At 43.1% G+C, this 21,661-nt stretch overlaps 1 protein-coding gene across 1 annotated transcript in view; it reads left to right on the top strand.

The window, feature by feature from the left end:
* Nucleotides 1–20,857, top strand: part of LOC121232773 (ankycorbin-like) — a 41,303-nt gene extending 20,446 nt beyond the window's left edge. The window contains exons 7-16 of the mRNA XM_041121202.1: nt 10,132–10,310; nt 10,999–11,027; nt 11,999–12,085; nt 12,731–12,817; nt 13,516–13,576; nt 13,911–14,029; nt 15,130–16,653; nt 17,448–17,597; nt 19,181–19,246; nt 19,505–20,857. Of these exons, the coding sequence (XP_040977136.1) occupies nt 10,132–10,310; nt 10,999–11,027; nt 11,999–12,085; nt 12,731–12,817; nt 13,516–13,576; nt 13,911–14,029; nt 15,130–16,653; nt 17,448–17,597; nt 19,181–19,246; nt 19,505–19,573 (2,371 nt within the window). The 3' untranslated portion in view covers nt 19,574–20,857. The remainder of the gene's footprint in view (nt 1–10,131; nt 10,311–10,998; nt 11,028–11,998; nt 12,086–12,730; nt 12,818–13,515; nt 13,577–13,910; nt 14,030–15,129; nt 16,654–17,447; nt 17,598–19,180; nt 19,247–19,504) is intronic.
* The last annotated feature ends 804 nt before the right edge of the window (nt 20,858–21,661 follow it).

Raw genomic sequence — 21,661 nt, 5'->3', positions numbered from 1 at the left:
ATTTTAAGGCTTCTTCATGGACTGGGGTCCAATCCCAAGAGACCCTTTTGCATGTTAGATCGTACAGGGGTAGGGCTATGATAGAGAAGTTGGGGAAGTGTTTCCTCCAAAACACCAACAGGCCTAAGGTGTGTTGGAGTTCTTTCTTATTTGCAGGCATTTTCACTAGTTCAAGGATGGTCAAGGTTTCAGGGGGAATGCACACTGTCCGTCCCACCCCTCCACCAGATACCCAAGAACTTCATTTCGGAAGATGGGAGTTGTATCTTTTCGTTTGGAATTTGGAGTCCTAATTTTTCTAGGTGAGTGATTATCTCTGTTTGGGTCTGTCCCACTACCTTGACATCAGGGCCACCAATTAATACATCATCAATATACTGGTATACCTTAACCCCTTCTGCAGGAGTGATTTTGGCGAGCTCTTGAGCCAATGCATAATGAGCAATTGTTGGCGAGTGCCGATATCCCTGGGGGAGACATGTAAAAGTGAATTGCACGCCTTCCCATGTAAAAGTAAAATGATCTCTGTCCACTTCCTGCAAAGGGACCATAAGGAACACATCTTTTACATCGATAGTTGCTAAAATTTGATGGGCTTGCTCTTGTATTGTTGCGATCAGCTCAGCCATGCTAGGCACCGCAGCTGTTAAGGGACCTGTATTGGCATTCAGGCGCCGATAGTCAATGCTCAATCGTCACTTTCCATTGGGTTTACGGACTGGCCACACTGGGGAATAAGGTGAGTGTGTGGGGACAACTATCCCTTGCTCCTGTAGCTCAGTTATTACAGGGGCAATCCCCTCTCTCACCCCTAATGGCAAGGCATAAGGTTTCACATATTGACTATTTTTGAAGGTGGAAGTGCAAGTGCCGACTGCAAAAGCCTCATTGAAGCCGCAGAGAGTCCAAACTTCCATTCCCTCCCCTTGGAGTCTATCCACGCTCTCCCTTTCAATAAGTCGAGCCCCAAAATGTTTGTTGGTAGCGGTCCCAATATCATTATAGTTTCTGTCACAGTCTCACCTCCTGGCAACCAGCACTTGACCTGGGCAGTTGCCTGGGGCTGAGAGTTTCCAAAAACATCTGTTACCCAAATTTGTTTCTTGTCAGCAACTATGCCATTACAGTTGGTGACATCTGTTCGGAGTGCCGACACCTGAGCACCTGTATCTACCAAAAATGTGACTGGGGTCTTAAAGGGGCTGAGGGGAAAGGTAATAATTAACTGGTCCCCTTTATCACTTTCTGTGAGCCTTCTCAAATTGACCCACTGGCCGTCCCCTGGCTCACTTGTTGGGGATGGCGGAGGGGGTTTCCCGACTCAGGGACATCCAAATCAATCAATTCAGCCTCCCGAGGAGCAGAAGGGGCCATGTCCCTGGGTTCCCAGGATGGGGGAGAAAGGTCTTTAAAGTTTGAGGGTGATAGGGCCCCTTTTATTTTGTCCCAGTCTTTCACCAGACCTTCCAGGTTGGGAGTGGGCAACCCATCCATCACCTCCCTGGTAATTCCCTTTGAGATACCCTCTGTCCACAGTGTGTATCTTTTATTGTCAGGAGGCCGTGTTGGCCTCGTCGGAGGTGGGGGTCGAGAATTGTACGAGGGCTTAGGTTTTATTTCCCCATTCCCTTCCACCCTCCTAAGGTCCGCTTTGGATTATGTCTCTTCCTGACTGGTGAATCCCATCCATCTCCCATAATTAATCAATTCCTGTGCTACTTCTCCCCATGTCATCTCTGGGGGTCCTCCCCTTCTTCAGAGTTGGGGTGCTCTCAAGCGATCTTGTAATTGCACCGCATACAATTTCAAGGCATCAGGCAGTCCCCTTATAAGAGGATGCAACCTTTCGGGGTCTGCCGCGTGTTACATGGGGGAGGGCTGTTGCGGAACCAGGAATTGATCATGCATCAGCTGGAGACATGCAGCTTTTTGTACACTCTCCAAAATGTGACCCACTGTAGGCTTTTTAATCGAGAAGGGGTCTCCCCTCTCCATAGGGTCCAATCCACCTGCCCAATATGCTGCTCTTCGGGTCAGGGACCACAGCTCTCTATTGTCATTTGTAGTTAGGAAAAACCCCCGGACCCCAATATCCCCTTGCCTCATCCTCACTTAGGAAGATACGGTCACCCCTGGTAAGGGATACTCTCCACACATACTCAGTTTCTGTTTCTCGGGGTCCCCGGGAATATTTTTCCTGAATTTTGGCCAAATCGGTGGGGGAATAGGGGACGATGCGGGTGGTAACTTGTTGGGCTTCTCCTTGACCACCATCCACAGTCTCGGTCTTAATCAAGGGTCTCATCATGGCTTCCCCCGTCCCAAGAGAAAATATTTCCTTTATACGTCCTAGGTCTTCAAAAGGGTATGATTTTGATTCCTTTTCCCCGTCAGAGTCTGCACCCACATTTTCTACACTGATCTGGGAGTGGGTTTCATCTAATTGCTCTCTTAATACCCTTTCCCACTCCAGAGCCTCCATCAAAGCAGTATGTAGTCTCTGGTTAGTCACTCACTAGGTGGTGAGTTGGTTGGAGAGGCTCTTTGTCTCATTTTCCAATTGCTCCTGCAAAGCCTTCACCAAGTCTTGAAGGGATTTTATCATCTCCCCTTCTGCTTGTCAGGCCACACATTTGTCCTGTTGTGCTGTGTCGTGGTTTAACCCCAGCCAGCAACTAAACACCACGCAGCCGCTCACTCACTGCCCACCCCACCCAGTGGGATGGGGGAGAAAATTGGAAAAAAAAGTAAAACTTGTGGGTTGAGATAAGAACGGTTTAATAGAACAGAAAAGAAGAAACTAATAATGATAATGATAACACTAATAAAATGACAACAGTAATAATAAAAGGATTGGAATGTACAAATGATGCACAGTGCAATTGCTCACCACCCGCCGACTGACACCCAGTTAGTCCCCGAGAGGCGATCCCCCGCCCCCACTCCCCCCAGTTTCTATACTAGATGTGACGTCACATGGTATGGAATACCCCATTGGCCAGTTTGGGTCAGGTGCCCTGGCTGTGTCCCCTCCCAACTTCTTGTGCCCCTCCAGCTTTCTCGCTGGCTGGGCATGAGAAGCTGAAAAATCCTTGACTTAGTGGAAACACTACTTAGCAACAACTGAAAACATCAGTGTGTTATCAACATTCTTCTCATACCTAGCTCAAAAACATAGCACTATACCAGCTACTAGGAAGACAATTAACTCTATCCCAGCTGAAACCAGGACATGCTGCCACCAAAGTGGTTCCTAAAACTGCACAAACCAACGCCTTCCCTTTTCCTTGCTTCAGCCTTCGTTCTTTAGCCAAAATGAAAAATCTGTCTGCAACAGTTTGTGGATCATGCCAATTGTTATGGGCCCAAGTCATACCAGGGGGAGAGGGCCAGGCATTGTAGCCCTCTAATCTCTCCAGGAGAGGGGTACAGTCTATGGTCTAACCTCCCAGGGAGGCCATAATGAACACACAATTACAGGGATCAGATGCTTTTTATTAGTCCTTTGAGGACTACCTCTACACTTGGACCTTCCAGGGAGACCATAACAAAATCAGATCATTAATTCCTCTGAGGACGATCTCCCCTTGTGTATGACTCCTCTCAGAGAGGGTCCACAGTAAGGACCTGGTCCCAATGATCGCTTTAGCAACACTGAGGAAATCCTGCCGACTACGCAAAAAAAATGTCAGGACTTGGGCTGGACAGACCAGGGAGGGGTCGTGGTGAATTCAGAATTCCCTCAGGCTAAATTAAGGTGAAACAACAACAAATGATCATTTAAAGATTTTATTCATGGCAGAAGCAAACTGATCTTGGAAGGTGTTAACAGTAGGTGGTGGGGTTTCTTACAACAAGAAAAAACATGAAACTACATCAGTAAACCGTGTAACCTGTGGCAACCATATACATCAATTCAGGGAAGAAAATAAGGAGAGCCCTCCCGTTGAGTCACGAGGTTCAGAGCAGACCCCCTTGCTTTCTGGACTCCTTCTCAGAGAGGAGCCCAGGGGCGGCTGGATCCACTCCTAGTCCCAGACTTGGTCAATGGTTTTATGTCTTAAAGGGATGAGGTGTAGGGATTATGGAAAAGGAAAGAGAAAGAGAGCGCCAGACAGAGAGAGAAAGAGGAAAAGAAAAGAGAAAGATTTCACTGGTCCTGGGTCCAGCATTGGTCCAGTCAGCCTAAGGGTCCAGTTCTGGTGGGTGCAGGCGCGTGGGGCTTCAGTCCTTGCCCCTCCTTCAGGCGGGCACTCAAACTCATTAGGCTAATTAGGTGTCATGCACAGTTTGTGCTTTCAGAACCTTTGGGAAATGGGTTGGTGGGCTTGGGGGTCATTTGGGGAGTAACTTCCCCTTCCCTGCAGACATGACCATTGTTTGATCTTTGGCCGTACATGGTGAGCTGCCCTGCTCAGCATATCAGAACAGGGAGCTGAGCACCCTCTGGCATGCCCTCCCTGTCCTGTTGCTGATGTCCTGTGCTGATGGGCTTCTTTTCACCTGTGGTTCCATGCTATGCAGGGTTCATTATTATGTAGAGTTCGTCCTTAGGCAGAACTTGCCCCACAACAATGTTTGAGACAATAACTCTTTCAGTCTCTCACACAAGGTCAGTGAAAAAGGAGGTGGAGGAGGTGCTCCAGGCACTGTAGAAGAGATTCCCCTGCAGCCTGTGGTGAGGCAGGCTGTCCCCCTGCAGCCCATGGAGGTCCATGGTAGAGCAGATATTCACCTGCAGCCCGTGGAGGACCCCCATGCCGGAGGAGATGGATATGCCCGAAGGAGGCTGTGACCCCATGGGAAACCCATGCTGGAGCAGGCTCTTGGCAGGACCTGTGACCCTGTGGGGGACCCACGCTGGAGCAGTCTGTTCCTGAAGGACTGCACCCCGTGGAAGGGACACATGCTGGAGCAGTTCGTGGAGGACTGCAGCCCGTGGGAAGGACTCATGTTGGAGAAGTTCATAGAAGACTGTGTCCCATGGGAGGGACCCCAAGTTGGAGCAGGGGAAGAGTGTGAGGAGTCCTCCCTCTGAGGAGGAAGGAGCAGCAGAGACAACACGTAATGAATTGACCGCAACCCCCATTCCCTGTGCCTCTGTGGGGGGTAGGTAGAGAACTCAGGAGTGAAGTTGAGCGTGGAAAGAAGGGAGGGGTGGGGGGAAGGTGTTTTAAGATTTGGTTGTATTTCTCATTTTCCTACTCTGATTTTGATTGGCAATAAATTAATTTCCCCAAGTCAAGTCTGTTTTGCCCGTGACAGTAACTGATGAGTGATCTCTTCCTGTCCTTTTATCGACCCATGAGCCTTTTGTTATATTTTCTCTCCCCTGTCCAGCTGAGGAGGGGGAGTGATAGAGCAGCTTGGTGGGCACCTGGCATCCAGCCAAGGTCAACCCACTACACGTGTCTAGTTTCGTATCACTGTGGAACTGCTATCCAAGTTATCACTCAGCACTACTTTTTAGTACAGCACTGCAACAGCCATCACTTCTCCAGGGCTCACCTGTTATGGGGACTATGTTTACTTCATCAGTGAAATGATTGTCTTAATATCTAGTAAATATTGTCAGTGTAGTAACTTTTTAGTTTTGTGTCTGCACTGAGGAATGTTTGCCAGTGAACTTGGCCAACCTATTAGGTATGTTTTCATGTTGATAAGGGAGAATTATGCCCAAGCAGGAAAGTAATATTAGAGCATGCTTGAAAGGTGGGGTTTTCTCTGTGTGTGTTATTATTCTGTACATCTCTTATGATCCCTTCAATTCATTGAGGAAGAACAGATACAACCTGTTAGGAAAGCGCTACTTCTGAATGTTACCCTTACTCTAAGATCTGGCACTGTCTAGATGCCCTGTGTTGGAGAAGGAATTGATTGTGCTGTAATGAATTTTTTTTTTTTTAAACTGAGTGGCTCAGGATTTGAGGTCAAACCAATCTCTCAGTTTCACTGAAGAGCTTTGAGATTTATTTGGCTTTTTGGTTGAAATCTGTTTGTCTATTTTGTCTTAAAAGCAACATGTGAAGGACAGCAGCAATGAAATCATAGAACCATAGAATGGTTTGGGTTGGAAGGGACCGTAAAGATCATCTAGTTCCAACCCCCCCACCATGGGCAGGGACACCTTCCACTAGACCAGGTTGCTCAAAGCCCCATCCAACCTGGCCTTGAACACTTCCAGGGATGGGGCATCCATGAACTCTCTGGGCAACCTGTTCCAGTGTCTCACCACCCTCACAATAAACAATTTCCTCCTAATATCTAATCTAAATCTACCCTCTTTCAGTTTAAAGCCATTACCCCTCATCCTATCACTATACTCCCTGATAAAGAGTCCCTCCCCATCATTCCTGTAGGCTCCCTTTAAGTACTGGAAGGCTGCAATAAGGTCACCCTGGAGCTGTCTGTTCTCTAGGCTAAAGAACCCCAACTCTCTCAGCCTGTCCTCATACAGGAGGTGCTCCAGCCTCCTGATCATCTTCATGGTCCTTCTCTGGACTTGCTCCAACAGTTCCATGTCTTTCTTATGCTGGGGGGCCCAGAGCTGAACACAGTACTCCAGGTGGGGTCTCACGAGAGCAGAGTGGGGGGGGAGAATCACCTCCCTCGACCTGCTGCCCACACTTCTTTTGATGCAGCCCAGGATGCGATTGGCTTTCTGGGCTGCTAGTGCACATTACCAGCTCATATTCAGTTTTTCATCCACCAGTACCCCCAAGTCTTTCCCCTCATTGCTGCTCTCAATCCACTCATTGCCCAGCCTGTATCCATGTTTGGGATTGTCCCGACACAGGTGCAGGACTTTACACTTGGCCTTGTTAAACTTCACGAAGTTCACTTGGGCCTACCTCTCAAGCCTGTCAAGGTCCCTCTGGATGGCATCCCTTCCCTCCAGCGAATCAACTGCACCACTCAACTTGGTGTCATTGGCAAACTTGCTGAGGGTGCACTCAATCCCACTGTCCGTGTCCCCAACAAAGATGTTAAATAATACTGGTCACAATATGGACCCTAAGGGACCCCACTCGCCACTGGTCTCCACCCAGACATCGAGCCATTGACCACAACTCTTTGAGTGCAACCATCCAGCCAATTCCTTATCCACTGAGTGGTCCACCCATCAAATCCATGTCTCTCCATTTTAGAGACAAGGATGTTGTGCAAGACAGTATCAAATGTTTTACGCGTATCCAGGTAGATGACGTCAGTCGCTCTTCCCTTATCCACCAATGCTGTAACCCTGTCGTAGAAGGCCACCAAATTTGTCAGGCATGATTTGCCCTTAGTGAAGCCTTGTTGGCTGTCTCCAATCACCTCTCTGTTCTCCATGTGCCTTAGCATAGTTTCCAGGAAGACCTGCTCCATGATCTTGCTGGGCACAGAGGTGAGACTGACCAGCCTGTAGTTCCCCAGGTCTTCCTTTTTTCCCTTTTTAAAAATGGGGGTTATGTTTCCCCTTTTCCAGTCACCGGGAACTTCACCAGTGTTGTGGTTTAACCCCAGCCAGCAACTAACCACCACGCAGCCACTCACTCACTCCCCCCACACCCAGTGGGATGGGGGAGAGAATCGGAAAAAAAAGTAAAACTCGTGGGTTGAGATAAGAACAGTTTAATAGAACAGAAAGGAAGAAACTAATAATGATAATGATAACACTAATCAAATGACAACAGTAATAATAAAAGGATTGGAATGTACGAATGATGCACAGTGCAATTGCTCACCACTCACCGATTGATGCCCAGTTAGTTCCCAAGCAGCGATCCCCCCAGGCCAACTCCCCCCAGTTTATATACTAGGCATGACATCACAGGGTATGGAATACCCTGTTGGCCAGTTTGGGTCAGCTGTCCTGGCTGTGTCCCCTCCCAACTTCTTGTGCCCCTCCAGCTTTCTCGCTGGCTGGGCATGAGAAGCTGAAAAATCCTTGACTTTAGACTAAACACTACTTAGCAACAATTGAAATCATCAGTGTTATCAACATTCTTCTCATACCTAGCTCAAAAACATAGCACTATACCAGCTACTAGGAAGAAAATTAACTATCCCAGCCAAAACCAGGACAACCAGTCTGCCATGACTTTTCAAATATGATGGATAGTGGCTTAGCAACTTCATCTGCCAGTTCCCTCGGGACCCTCAGATGCATCTCATCAGGTCCCATGGACTTGTGCACCTTCAGGTTCCTTAGATGGTCTCGAACCTGATCTTCTCCTACAGCAGGCAGTACTTCATTCTCCCAGTCCTTGCCTTTGGATTCTGTGAATTGGGTGACGTGGCTAGAGCACTTGCCGGTGAAGACTGAGGCAAAAAAGTTGTTGAATACCTCAGCCTTCTCCATGTCAGATGTAGCCAGGTCTCCTGTTTTGCTCATCGGGGGGGTACAGTTTCTTTCATCTTCCTTTGTTGTCCTGAAGAAACCTTTCTTGTTATTTTTTTATGTCCCTAGCCAAGTTCAGCTCCAGCTGTGCCTTGGCTTTCCTGATCCCCTCCCTGTGCTCTCGGGCCATATCCCTATAATCTCCCCAGGATGTATATCCCTGCCTCCACTGCCTATGCATTTTGGTTTTGTGTTTTAGTTTGACTAAGAGGTCTTGACTTAGCCAAGCTGGCCTCCTGCCTCCCCTGCCCAACTTCTTGCACATCAGGATTGAGAGCTCTTGCACCCTAAGAAAAATGTCTTTAAATATCTCCCAGCTCTCATTTGCTGCTTTGCTTCTGAGGGCAGTTTCCCAAGGGAACCCATGCACTAGCACTCTAAACAGCCAAAAGTTTGCCTTTCTGAGGTTTAGGGTCCTGGCTCTACTTTTTACCCATCTTGTACCCCTCAAGATTGAGAATTCTACCAGGGCACGATCACTGCAGCCCAGGCTACCTCCAGTCTTGACCTCTCCGATAAGTTCTTCTGTATCAGAAAAAGTGTGGCCAGCAGGAGCAGGGAGGTGATTGTTCCCCTGTATTTGGCCCTGGTGAGGCTGCACCTCGAGTACTGTGTTCAGTTTTGGGCCCCTCGCTACAGGAAAGACTTTGAGGTGTTGGAGCGTGTTCAGAGAAGGGCAACCAAGTTGGTGAGGGGCCTGGAGCACAAGTCTTATGAGGAGCGGCTGAGGGAACTGGGGCTGTTCAGTCTGGAGAAAAGGAGGCTGAGGGGGGACCTTATCGCTCTCTACAACTACCTGAAAGGAGGTTGTAGTGAGGTGGGTGCTGGTCTCTTCTGTCAGGTGGCTGGAGATAGGACTAGAGGAAAGGGCCTCAAATTGCAGCAGGGGAGGTTTAGATTGGATATTAGGCAAAATTTCTTTACTGAAAGGGTTGTCAGACATTGGAACAGGCTGCCCAGGGAAGTGGTGGTGTCACCATCCCTGGAGGTATTCAAAAAAGCACGTAGACAAGGCACTCCAGAACATGGTTTAGTGGGCATGGATGATGGTTGGACTCGATGATCTTGAAGGTCTTTTCCAACCTAAATGATTCTATGATTCTATGATTAGTGATCAACAGGTCCAGCAGTGCCTCTCCTCTGGTTGGGCTCTTCATCACCTGTACTAGGAAGTTGTCCTCAATGCACTCCAGTAGTTTCCTGGACTGCTTGCAGTTCACTGTGGTGCTTTTCCAGCAGATGTCCGGGTGGTTGAAGTCCCCTATCAGGATCAGGGCCTGCGAGCGTGATGCTTACTGCAGTTGAAGAAAGAACTCTTCATCAACCTCCTCTTCTTGATCGGGTGGCCTGTAGTAGACACCAACCACGAAGTTTCCTTTGTTGTACCACCACTTGCAGAGCTGTAATTGGAGTGTGGCAGTAAGATTTGATAGTCTGACTTAATCCTGCAGCTATTTCTATCTATGACTCTCCTCTTAACCTCAGGAACCCATTTTTAGAAATGTTTGGAGATGTGTGCAAAGCAAGCCAGATCTTTGAAGAAGGTCCAGCTGGGGAGTATGGGGAAGAGGGGGAGGGGCAGGCAGGTGTTTGTAAGGAGAAACAACAGTTACATGTATGTCTCAATACACATGTTGATAAAATCTTGGACTTTATTGCACAATAACGGTCACATTTTTTTCCTGAAAAAATGAGCTGCTGCTTAAAGAGTACAGTCTTGACACTTACTCTGCGTTTTTTTTGTCCAGAACTGCTTTGATGATGGCTTGTGAAGCTGGTAGCCTTAACATGGTGGAAGCCTTCCTTAGGAAAGGTGCAGATGTCAGTTTAGTAGATGTCTTTGAACAGAATGCCCTCCATTACTCCAAGCTCTCCGAGAATACAGGGATCCAGAATCTCCTATCATCAAAGTTATCTCAGGATATGGGTATGTAAGAGATGCCGATCTGCAGTTTGTCACTTCTTGAATTGGCTACATGTATGTTTAGCAATGAACAAATTTACTCCATAAGGTAGCCTGAAAATTTTCAAAAGCCATCTTCAAGATGTTCTGGCTGAGGCTTCCCAAAAGCAGGAAAATGTGGTCTTTGCCATAGATGGTAGGTAATATTTAGCATGGGATAAAGCACTGAGCAGGGCAAAAAGAGGTGTTTTGGAGAAAGAAAAGGTAAGCTGATGTAGCAGCATTGTGAAGTCTTGCATACAATTTGGAATAGATCCTCCTTAATTATGTGAAAGAGTAAGTGGAACATATAGCTCCTCAGTAGAGGGACTGGAGAAGGAACTAATGCAGACAGAGGACTTTATGGTCAAACTAAGACGGATTTTTAAAGTAGGAAGCTAATGTGCAAGAATGGTGCGAGACTATAGTAGAATAAGAATTGTCACAATCCTTCAAATTTTATCTCAATATGAAACACAAAAAGCACCAGAGAAAGGATATGGTTCAAATCGAATTTGGAAATTAAAGTATATTTCTCAGATTTCAGACAGGAATTAAAAAACCAAACAAAGCATTTATGGTGTGGGAAGTAGAGCTGAGAGATGAGTTAGGAATGGCAAATAACTTTTTCTTTGATAGCTGTTCTTAATTCCACTTCTTTTCTGCTTCACAGATACAAAGTCACCAACAAAAGCAAAGCAGGTATTTGTCCTTTTGGTTTTAAAAATACTTGGGCTATATAGGCTTGTAACTTAAGAAAAAACAGTAATTGACATGACTAGAAGCACTAGTAAATGTCACTGTGAGATGCGCTGCCATTGACTACTCTGTAACGTGAAAGGTTTTTGTTGCTTATTTAAGAAATGTGCTTCAGGAACATCACTTTTAGACTTAGCTTTTCTCTGTAATAGCAGCCAGCACCCTCAGTGAGAAAAGGAAGGGAGGATGTGTGTGTATGCGCACATGTGTGCTGGGAAGATACTCCACTTTTCTCGTCTGTAATGCAGGATCTTGGCTCTTGGACTCCCTACCTCTTCAAATTGTAAAGATGATCTAGAAAGGTTCTCTGCTTCCAAAACACATAATTAAAGGTTATACCTGGTTACATCTTACTGGAGACCCCCACCTGTGAGAATCTCAGCAAGTTTAGGCAATTAAATAAGTTTTTTACACTTTTTTATTTAGTATCATGATATCTTGGAGTGCAAGTATCTTGTAGACCTGCTGGTGGCTGGAAAGTGGATGAGGGTGCAATGCATTGGTTCATTCCTTCTCTGAGTGGAGAGGTGGGTTTTTCAGGGAGCTCAGGCAGAAGCTGATGGAGAGGAAAGGTGGTAGCCATTAAGAATTACATGACTGGACTATGTATGAATGGAAGTATTTAAGATCACTAGTGCTAAACCTATTGTCAGCTTCTGCTTTTTCACTAAATCTTGTTTGTTTTCACTGAAGCATGGATTACAAGGGGGCAGATTCTTATTGTCAGGCATGTTTAATATCTTTGTGTTAATAGAGATGTAGTCTTTGCATAGGAAAAAAAAGATAAGGCACTGCATGAGCTGCTAAAGTTGATATTAATGTGGGTTTGGTTGGTTTTTTTTTATAAAACAACTTGCTTGGACTTTACTAACCAAACTAACAAACCTGCCTTTTCTGGCTGGTGAAACTTTCAGCATGATCAAAGCTCTAAATTAAGTTCAGAAAGAAGTGTAACTCCAAAAAAACGCAAAGCCCCACCTCCTCCTATCGGTCCTATTAAGGTAAAGAAAACATCAATTTTGAGATGCTTTTAGGGGGTGAAAAGCATTTTGAGCAATGTTAATGATGTGGGCTGGATTTGCTCTATCACTGTTATTTTATATGCCTGTCTTACCGTGAGTGCTTTTCCTGACATTAGGATGACACCATGACAGCATACGTTGGTTAGGTTAACTAAGAAAATTGCTTGACATATAGCATGACCTAAGATACAACTGTACAAGTTTTACTGTACAATTGCTTTTTCCATCTAAAGTTGAAGGTTTCCTGGTTTTGCCAACTTCCATAAGTAAATGATTATGTATATTTTAAATATACATATATATGTACACATTATTATATGCATATATACATATGAAAGTAAAATACTTAAATAGATTTATATAGTGTAAAAATGCAGTTTAACAGTTAGATTTAATGTTAAACAGGAACATTACCTGTATAGCAGCTATACTGCATATGCAATACTGACTCAGAAGAGCACTGAAGAATTAGATCTGCTCTTTGAAACTAACCTAGAGTTGTGACTTGTGTTAGTGCAGGGAAAAGTACTCTTTTGTGTGTGTGTGTATATATGGGCACATGTTAGAGAGGTAGTTATATGTACATGTATGTATACATACATATTTATATAAAGTCTTTTACAGCTTAGTGATTTGTCTTCTCCATACTCATTGACTTCAACTCCCATGAATGGAAAAGGGCAGGCTTTCTTTGCTGACCAAGTGTGCAAGGTATCAAAGTTTTCCGTTCTTATTAAGCTTAGGGAAGGAAAGTACAATACCTTAATAATCTAGTTTGCTGACTGCAGAGTCTCCTGTGAATTAATTAGCTGAGTTTTAGGAACAGAAAGGAATCCAAATCTGTTTCAATGTAATTTATAAAGCAAGTGTGGATTTCTTTAATGTTTACTGAATATGTAAATAGAATTAGTCATAAATTAGTAAGTATTTAGGAATATGGTTATGAAAGTATTAATGCTGTGAGAGCTCATTACCTAATACCAGTGAAGTGCATGGCATTGTGCAATGCAAAAAGTAGAGCCCCCTTTCACCAAATACATCAGGGAAATGTGTGTGTGTGTGTTCTGTCTGATCTTTACCTTATGGTAATGAAGATTTTATTTTTTTTAAACATCACAATATATTGCAATTATTTATCACAGGGGCTGCAGCCTTCCAAACTATCTATGAGATAGATAGTTGCCCATGTTTCATTAACATTTAATGAGAATTGGGCAATGGAACTTGAATGCCTTCAGTGGACTTTGAAATACTGGCCACATGCTGCAATTAAACAAGACCCCAGAAATAAAAGAAACCCACTTTGCCAGGCTTTATTCGGCAAGATCTATACTGTCTATACTTGTCTTTGGTGAACTGTCCAACTTTATATCCACTTTCTGTGAAAGCATTTTCTTTTGGTGTCTCAGCAGGAAGAATTCAGCTCCTTGCATCGAAATAATAAAGACAGACTGAGTGACAGCACACCAGGTATACAATAACACTTAATCCTTATTTTCATATTTGGTTAGGTGTTTTAGGTGGTGTGAAATGTTGAAATCTGTGCCTTTCTGCTTAGAATGTGAGACACAATAAGTATTGGCAGTAATGTTCTGTAATTTCACTAGCGGCTCCCCACCAAAACCTCCTGCTTCTATTGGGTGATCTAACACATTTTTTGGGAAACAGTTTCTAGGAACAGTTCACTTGCTCACTATGCTTAGTGGTCATGGGAACAAACTGTTTAATTTGAAAGGTTAGAATAACTAACTAGCTAGCAGTTCAGCTTTTTGAAAGCTTTTGAATCTTTTTTTTTTCTCCAAAGGTGCTGATAGTTTACTGGATGTGAGTTCTGAAGCTGACCAGCAAGATCTACTTCTGTTGATGAAAGCAAAAATCACTTCTTTGACATTGCACAATAAGGAACTACAGGACAAATTACAGGTGGCATATTTTTGTGCTGTTCTAGTGCTCTGTTAATCTGCTAGCAGAACAAAGAGCTGCTTACCGTTTTAGAGAGATGTGCTGTGAAGATGATTTAACGAGCTTGTTGGTGGTAAGATCATAGAAACACTCTGCCCCAAAGGATTAAAACAGTGTTTTGATCTTCTCAATTTTCCAATAAATTACTGAATAACTTTGTTTATTATGATAAGCACATTCTAAAAGATGTTGTTAACAGTTGTATTAGCAGAATTTTAATTTGCATAGCTGTCCTGGTTTTGGCTGGGATAGAGTTAATTGTCTTTCTAGTAGCTGGTATAGTGCTATGTTTTTGAGCTAGGTATGAGAAGAATGTTGATAACACTGATGATTTCAATTGTTGCTAAGTGGTGTTTCCACTAAGTCAAGGATTTTTCAGCTTCTCATGCCCAGCCAGCGAGAAAGCTGGAGGGGCACAAGAAGTTGGGAGGGGACACAGCCAGGACAGCTGACCCAAACTGGCCAACAGGGTATTCCATACCCTGTGATGTCATGTCCAGTATATAAACTGGGGGGAGTTGGCCTGGGGGGATCGCTGCTTGGGAACTAACTGGGCATCAATCGGTGAGTGGTGAGCAATTGCACTGTGCATCATTCGTACATTCCAATCCTTTTATTATTACTGTTGTCATTTGATTAGTGTTATCATTATCATTATTAGTTTCTTCCTTTCTGTTCTATTAAACTGTTCTTATCTCAACCCACGAGTTTTACTTTTTTTTCCGATTCTCTCCCCCATCCCACTGGGTGTGGGAGGGGGGGTGAGTGAGCGGCTGTGTGGTTCTTAGTTGCTGACTGGGGTTAAACCATGACAATAGCTTTGATTATTAGCTTATGGAGATCAGCCTAGACTTTCAGAGGAGCTTGGCACTTACTGCCTTCTCTCGCTGTAGTTGACTAAATGGGAGCAGTTGGGTTTTGAATTTTTCTAAAAACTTTCTTCCATGGTGCTTTAATTGTCTCTGTAGGATGTGGCAAAATTTCCTTGCTTACTCTATTCTAAAAAATATAATCATGTACTTGTTTTTATTGTACAATTCTTCGGGTTTCTTTTTGCACAGGAAAGAACACCTAAAGAAGTGGATACAACCATAGAATCTTATCATTCGACCCAAACAGAGTTTGATCAAACAGCAGATAGACAAATTGAGTTCTCAGCTCAGGAGCTGAAGTCTACATTAAATGCCATCCAAATTCAAGAAAAGTTGGCAAGCCCCAGTGAAGTAAAAATGAAGTACCTCCAGGAAGACTTAAAGGATGTGCAGAGGAAATTAGAGAATTCTGAAGCCAAAAGAAAGCACATAGAAGCTCAGGTCCAGTCTAGAGTCCCAGAAACAGATCATTTAAATAGCACAGACATTTCAGAAAATGGTTCTAGTCTTAACCTGAAGTTCCAAGAAACTCAAAACAGGCATGAGGAAGCTGTGAGAGAGGTTTTGAATGTACAAAGGCAAATGAAGCTGGGTCTTGTTTCCTCTGAAAGTGAAGGAAACAGTTCTGAGCTGAGTAGGTTGACGGTTACATGTGAAGAAGTTGAAATGCTTAAGCAAGAATTGAAGAGAGCATTGGAGGAAAGTGAAAGACAAAAAGATAAAGTGAGAGTGCTACAGAAAAAGTTTGAAGAAAGAGAGCAGAATGTGGCAAGCAAATTGTCTGTGGAGTGTGAGGAAATAAAGAATTCATATTGTTCAGTTATTGATAACATTAATCAAGAGAAAGCATTGTTGATTAAGAGGTACAAAGAAGGGCAAGAGGAAATTAAAAGGCTACAGGACAAGCTGACAAATCAGACACAGTTGGAATCTAATGCTGAAGCTGGAGAAATTAAAGATACGATGCACAGAATGATAGATGAGCTCAACAGACAACTTAATGAATTGTCTCAGTTGTACAAAGAAGCACAAACAGAACTTGAAGACTATAGGAAGAGAAAAACTCTAGATGATATAGCTTTGGACTACATTCCTAGAGATGAACATGAAAAACTGATGCAGGTAACAAATTCTTTGAAATACAAAGCAGAGAATGAGTTATCAGAAATGAAATCCCAGTACACAAAAGTATTAGATGAAGCAGAAGAACTAAAGCAACTGTTAGACACTCAGAAACAAAACTCTTTGCCAATTACTGAACACCATCAGGTGATGAATGCACTCAGAAATACTGTAAAGGAAATGGAGGAAGAAATAAATGAACTCAAAGGACTGCTTACCAACAAGGAAAGCGAAGTAAGAAACCTACAGAAGGAATTACTGGAAGAAAAAGCTGCAATTAATGAAGCAATGGTACCCAAGGCTACATATGAAAAGCTCCAGTTATCATTAGAGGGTGAAGTTAGTGGTTTGTCATCCAAACTGAAGGATGTAATCAAAGAGAAGGAAAACGTGTCCTTAGATGCTATGCAACTGAGAAATGAAGTTTTGCACTTGAAAGAAGAGAAAGAAGGTATGCATACTCTGCTTGAAGCAAAGGAATGGGAGGTGACTGGTCTTCACCACCAAAAGTACCATCAAGCTCAAGATGATCTTGAAATGAAAAGATATTCTGAAAGCTCATCAAAACTAGAAGAGGATAAAGATAAAAAGGTTAGTGACTCACTACAGTGGAGGGGGTAGTACATGAGTTCAGACTGCAAAACATATTGGATGGTGCATGGGTGACCTAATAGACGATGTGTCAAGTGTCACAGAGTGGAGTAACTTCTGAGTGCATTTGCCCATCTAAAAATTCAGATATCGAAGTCAAAGAAGTTTTCAATATGTTTAACTTTACAGTTGGTTTTCCTCCTCTGTGGAGATATGTATGATCTTTCAATTTACCTATTTTAAGTTCTGCTTAGGTTGGGTTCACACTATTCAGGCAACTGAAGTCAAAGAAGTGGGATTTACAGCAGGAAGAGATTCCAAAGGAGACAAAACCAAAATATCAAAAAGGAACAAAAATTCACTATTCTGAGTTTACTATATCATCTCAACCTCAGCATGACTTGACTATGTTTACTCTGCAACTACCATATCTGTCACTGCAAATTTCTTTATAAAAAGCTATGTATTTTGCTGGCTGTGAATAGCTGGCCTATGTTTGGTATGTTTCTGTCGTGTTCAGCAGCAGTGTCTCTAAAGGTGGTAAATGCAATCCTTGTTTGTAAATATTGCTGGCTTTCAGAACAAAGAATGCATTTTGAATTGACTGGGCTAGGAGGGGGGATAGAGAAGCACTGTAACCTTTTGCTTACATGATATCTCTGTTTGTCCATTGAGTTTACATCTTGTTTTTCCCCAATTCTTAAATTTAAGTCACAAATACCCCCAAGATGAGACCCACGAGTATACAGTATACCTTGTAGCTTTTCATGAAAACCTATTTTTTGCCTCCCTAGATCAATGAAATGTCCAAGGAAGTTAGCAAATTAAAAGAAGCATTGAACAGCCTTTCTCAGCTTTCCTACTTAACCAGTGCCCCCAAAAGACAAAGCCAGCAGCTGGAGGCATTACAACAACAAGTGAAGCAGTTGCAAAACCAACTGACTGTAAGTGTGATAATTCATAAACCCACCATTATTCCCAGTTCTCCTAAGATGTGTGTGCCATTCTTGACTGTGCCTTATTTAAAATGGAGCACAGTCAATGAGTACAAGAAAAGGAATTTTCATCCAGAAATTCTGTAATGGTCTGAAACATTTAGGAATCTGCAAGTCACAAATTGCTACTCAGAAATAGTCTAACTGAAGAAAGCTGTTTTCCCTAATATATTTCCTCAGATCAATAGTGGAGCAAAGTTCCTGTACTTGTAGTGGAATGTAGTGGCCAGACCTGCTGCTGAGACCCTGATTTGTGAAAAATATGGACAGTGTGCAGTGGATTTGTGTGTTTTCTCAGGAACATGTGGATTGATTCATCAGCTGAAGTCTTTTTGGTTTTTTTAAGCTAAAATAAGTTTGACTTTTTGGAAGAAAATAGTCACTGAAGGCATGAAGTTTCAAATCAAGCAAGTCCATGTGTTTATAGGGAGCACAGTTTATTCTCTGAAATTCTGAAGTGCTTAAAGATTTTTAAGATTGTACTCATTTGTGCATGAAAAGTCCAGTCTTCTAAGCTGGGTTGATCCATAATTGCCATTTCCAAGAGCTTGCCTGTCCAAAAGAGCATTTTAATTCACTGCAGAGGGTGAAAAGAAGGTACTGTCCACCAGAGGCCTTTGAGAGCTCTGGAGTAACTCTGAAAAGAAAATTCCCAGCCTTAATGGCTTACCTGGTGTCTACTTTCCTACCATCCCCAGCAGACAGACAGAAGAGTCAATATGTATATGAGCCAGGAAAATTCCCTTGCAGTGGGGAGAAATAAATAAGCAGACAGTTAAACACTGTGTCCTAGCAGTGTAAAGGCATATGGCTGTTTATTATCCCAGTCTACCAAGTCCAAAAGGAACCTTCATCTCCCACTGCTCAAGGACCAGCAACGTAGTGTAAGGTGCAAAGATATGCAACACATTAGGAAAGCAGGTAGGACTTAAAACAGGACAGAAGCATTCTTTCCTTCCTGTAGCCTAGCTTTCCTAACAGCTTCACGTTTATTTGGAAAGATGGCTTCTGGGATGTGGCAGTCTGTGATCATGAAAAAGGAGGTTGGCTTTCCTTGTTTGAATGTATAGTAATTAGCTGAGGATTTCATGGGTAACCTTACCTTTGTAAGCACCTCTTCTTCCTTGTGAAGACATTAGCTGACAGATGGGTCACTGACATCAGGGAAGAGCTCAGTTGCAGTTGAGGGTTGATTTGCAGAATATTGTTGGCTTTCCTCAGTTATGGTTGCTGATAAGCTCAGAAGTAGAGTATGTGCTCATTCCACATCTTTGCAGTTCAGTGCTTTTTACAACTTATGTCATCTCACCAGCTTTTTTACTGGGATGGGTAGAATTACAGTATTTCTGTGGACTACGCTTCCAAGCAAATTATGTTTTGAATGGCTAGTGGCACAGTACTGTCTGAGCTGGTTTTCCATGCATGCACAAGACTATGGTTTGTAATTCCCCAGAGTTCCCTAAATCTAGTTGGAGAGTTCTGAATTCAGCAGTTCTGAATGCTCCATGACTTTGTGCTTAACTATTTTCTAGGAAACAAAGAAACAACATCAGGAAATTGTCTCAGTTTACAGGATGCATCTTCTCTATGCTGTGCAGGTATGGTTGCATATTGTCAGTTACAGAGCGTTGGTATTTTAATGAAAGATGTTTCTTCTGCAGATCTAGTAAGAACTTTGCATGTTTTATCTAAGACATCCTACCCAAAAGGTATGACTGTTTAAGCACAAATTTAACACTGCTTCCTTTTGGGAAACTCATGTAATTACTATACCTCAAAAATAGTTTGTAAATCTTCTTAAGGAGTAGAGAGATGCTTGAATTCAATCATCTTTTTTTCTTTCTCCCCTTGTCTAGGGTCAAATGGATGAAGATGTCCAGAAAGTGCTTAAACAAATTTTATCGATGTGTAAAAGCCAATCATAGAAAAAGTAAAGAAAAAAGCCAAGGAAAACTCCCCATTTTTATTAATCCTGTTATGGGTGTTTATCTAGATTTGCCTTAACATAAGATTTAAAATCGGCAATTTGCTGCTTTTGTGTTATTGTGCTGTTTGTGAGGAGGATTTGTTTGTCTGTCTCTACCACTTCCCACGTGCATTTGTGTGTGCAGTAACTAAACACATGCTTGCTTTTCATATCCAAAATGCAAGTATGTTCTTCAGACTTTTTACTTAGGCCACTCCATGTTATGTTTACCCTGAAAGTACTTTCTGGTTTCCTCAAATAGAGGGAGGTTAATCTGGAGGAAACCACTCATGTTGCCTGGGTAAAGGTGAAATTCTCCATAAGGTCTTCTGTACTGTTTATAAGCTGTATCTTGTTACTGGGGAGTAATTTAGTTGCTTGATGTTGTAGCACTCAGATTCCTGACATTTTGCTATATGCGGTCTTTGGCAGAGCAGAAGTGAGCCTTGCAGCAGTGAGCAGAAGTAGATATTTATGGTGAGCCAGAACATCAAACAGCTACACTTCTTAATGTAATATTTAAGACTAACACACCGTAAGGTAGCTGTCCCAACCCATCCAATGCACTGAGTACACAAAAATCATACCATGCTTCATAGTTTCCTTGAACTGCCTGATAGTGGGATGAAACTATTTCAAAAGGTAAAATCATTAGTTTATTGAAGTTCTGTACAAAGCAGTACAGAAAGATCTGTATAAACAACCCTTTATGATAGGTTTAGCTATCTATGCAAGTGTTGGCCATGAAGCTCAGGAACAAAACCAGAAGAACATATACTTTAGACAAGGGATTCTAGTGAACACAGGATGTTTACAGTGAATGTCAATGCCTCATACTTCCTAACCTCACTTTTGTAAAGAACTTCTCTTCAGTATATTTTTATCGGCCCTCTAATGATTTTTTTTGGTAACTAAACCATTTTTTCTATATAATGTTGCATTAAGCTTATTAACAAATATTTTAATGTAATCGTGCTTTAGAGAGTTTCTTTTTATACCCCCCAATAATAGTGAAGCATAGTGAAGTGTTTTCAGTATGAAAAAGATATGTATGGAATAATAGACCTGTCTGTCAGTGTGGTCCAGAGCAGCAAAGTGTACAATGCAATTCAGCCTGCTGTTTCAGCAAATGTAGAAATGATAGGTAGAGAACAGCAAAAGGTATCAAAAGTTTCTACGTGTTTTTCGTGGTTTCAGCCCAGCTGGTAACAAAGGACCACGCAGCCGCTCGCTCACTCCTCCCGCCCCCCTCCGGTGGGATGGGGAGGAGAATCAGAAAAGAGAAAAGAAAAAAAAACAAACCAAAAACGGAACCTCGAGGGTTGAGATAAGGACAATTTACTGGGACAACATAAAAAAAGAAGTTACAACAACAACAACAGTACTAATAAAAGAATATACAAAACAAGTGATGCACAGTGCAACTGCTCACCACCCGGAACCCGACGCTCCGCCACTTCCCCCACCAAAAGCTGAGAGAGCACCCTCCAGCCCGCTCCCCATTTATATACTGAGCATGATGTCACATGGTATGGAATAGCTCCTTGGCTAGTTCAGGTCAGCTGTCCCGGCTGTGCCCCCCCCAGACCTCCCAGGTTCCTGTAAAAATTAACTCTATCCCAGCTGAACCCAGGACATTATCCACCCCTTATTCTATACCATCTACATCATGCCCAGATCCTACATTTTCCAATTAATCACCACCACTTTCCTTGTCTTATATACATATAAGTATATGGACAACCCACACACACACTAATCACCCCTTAGTTGATGGGCTATCCCTCTAATGTGTCCATCAATTTTATTTAGTCCATGACTTTGGGGCTCCATCTGCTGTAACAGTCCTTCAGGATAGCAGAGATGGTGTGAGGTGTTGGATTGTTGCATGCTGCCTCTGGAGTTTGCGGCTGGTACATTTGGTGCAACCCACGCCCTTGGTCTGCAGGTCGAAGACGTTGATCTTGAGGAAATCGCTGGGCGCCAGTTCAAGTTCTATCACTGTTGTACTTGGCTCGGTTTCAAAGTCCATCTTTCAGTCATTTTG

This window comes from Aquila chrysaetos, chromosome W (genome assembly GCF_900496995.4).
Source record: "Aquila chrysaetos chrysaetos chromosome W, bAquChr1.4, whole genome shotgun sequence".
Taxonomy (NCBI): domain Eukaryota; kingdom Metazoa; phylum Chordata; class Aves; order Accipitriformes; family Accipitridae; genus Aquila; species Aquila chrysaetos.
The sequence above is the reverse complement of the archived record's forward strand: the minus strand, read 5'-3'. Positions and strand labels throughout refer to the sequence as shown.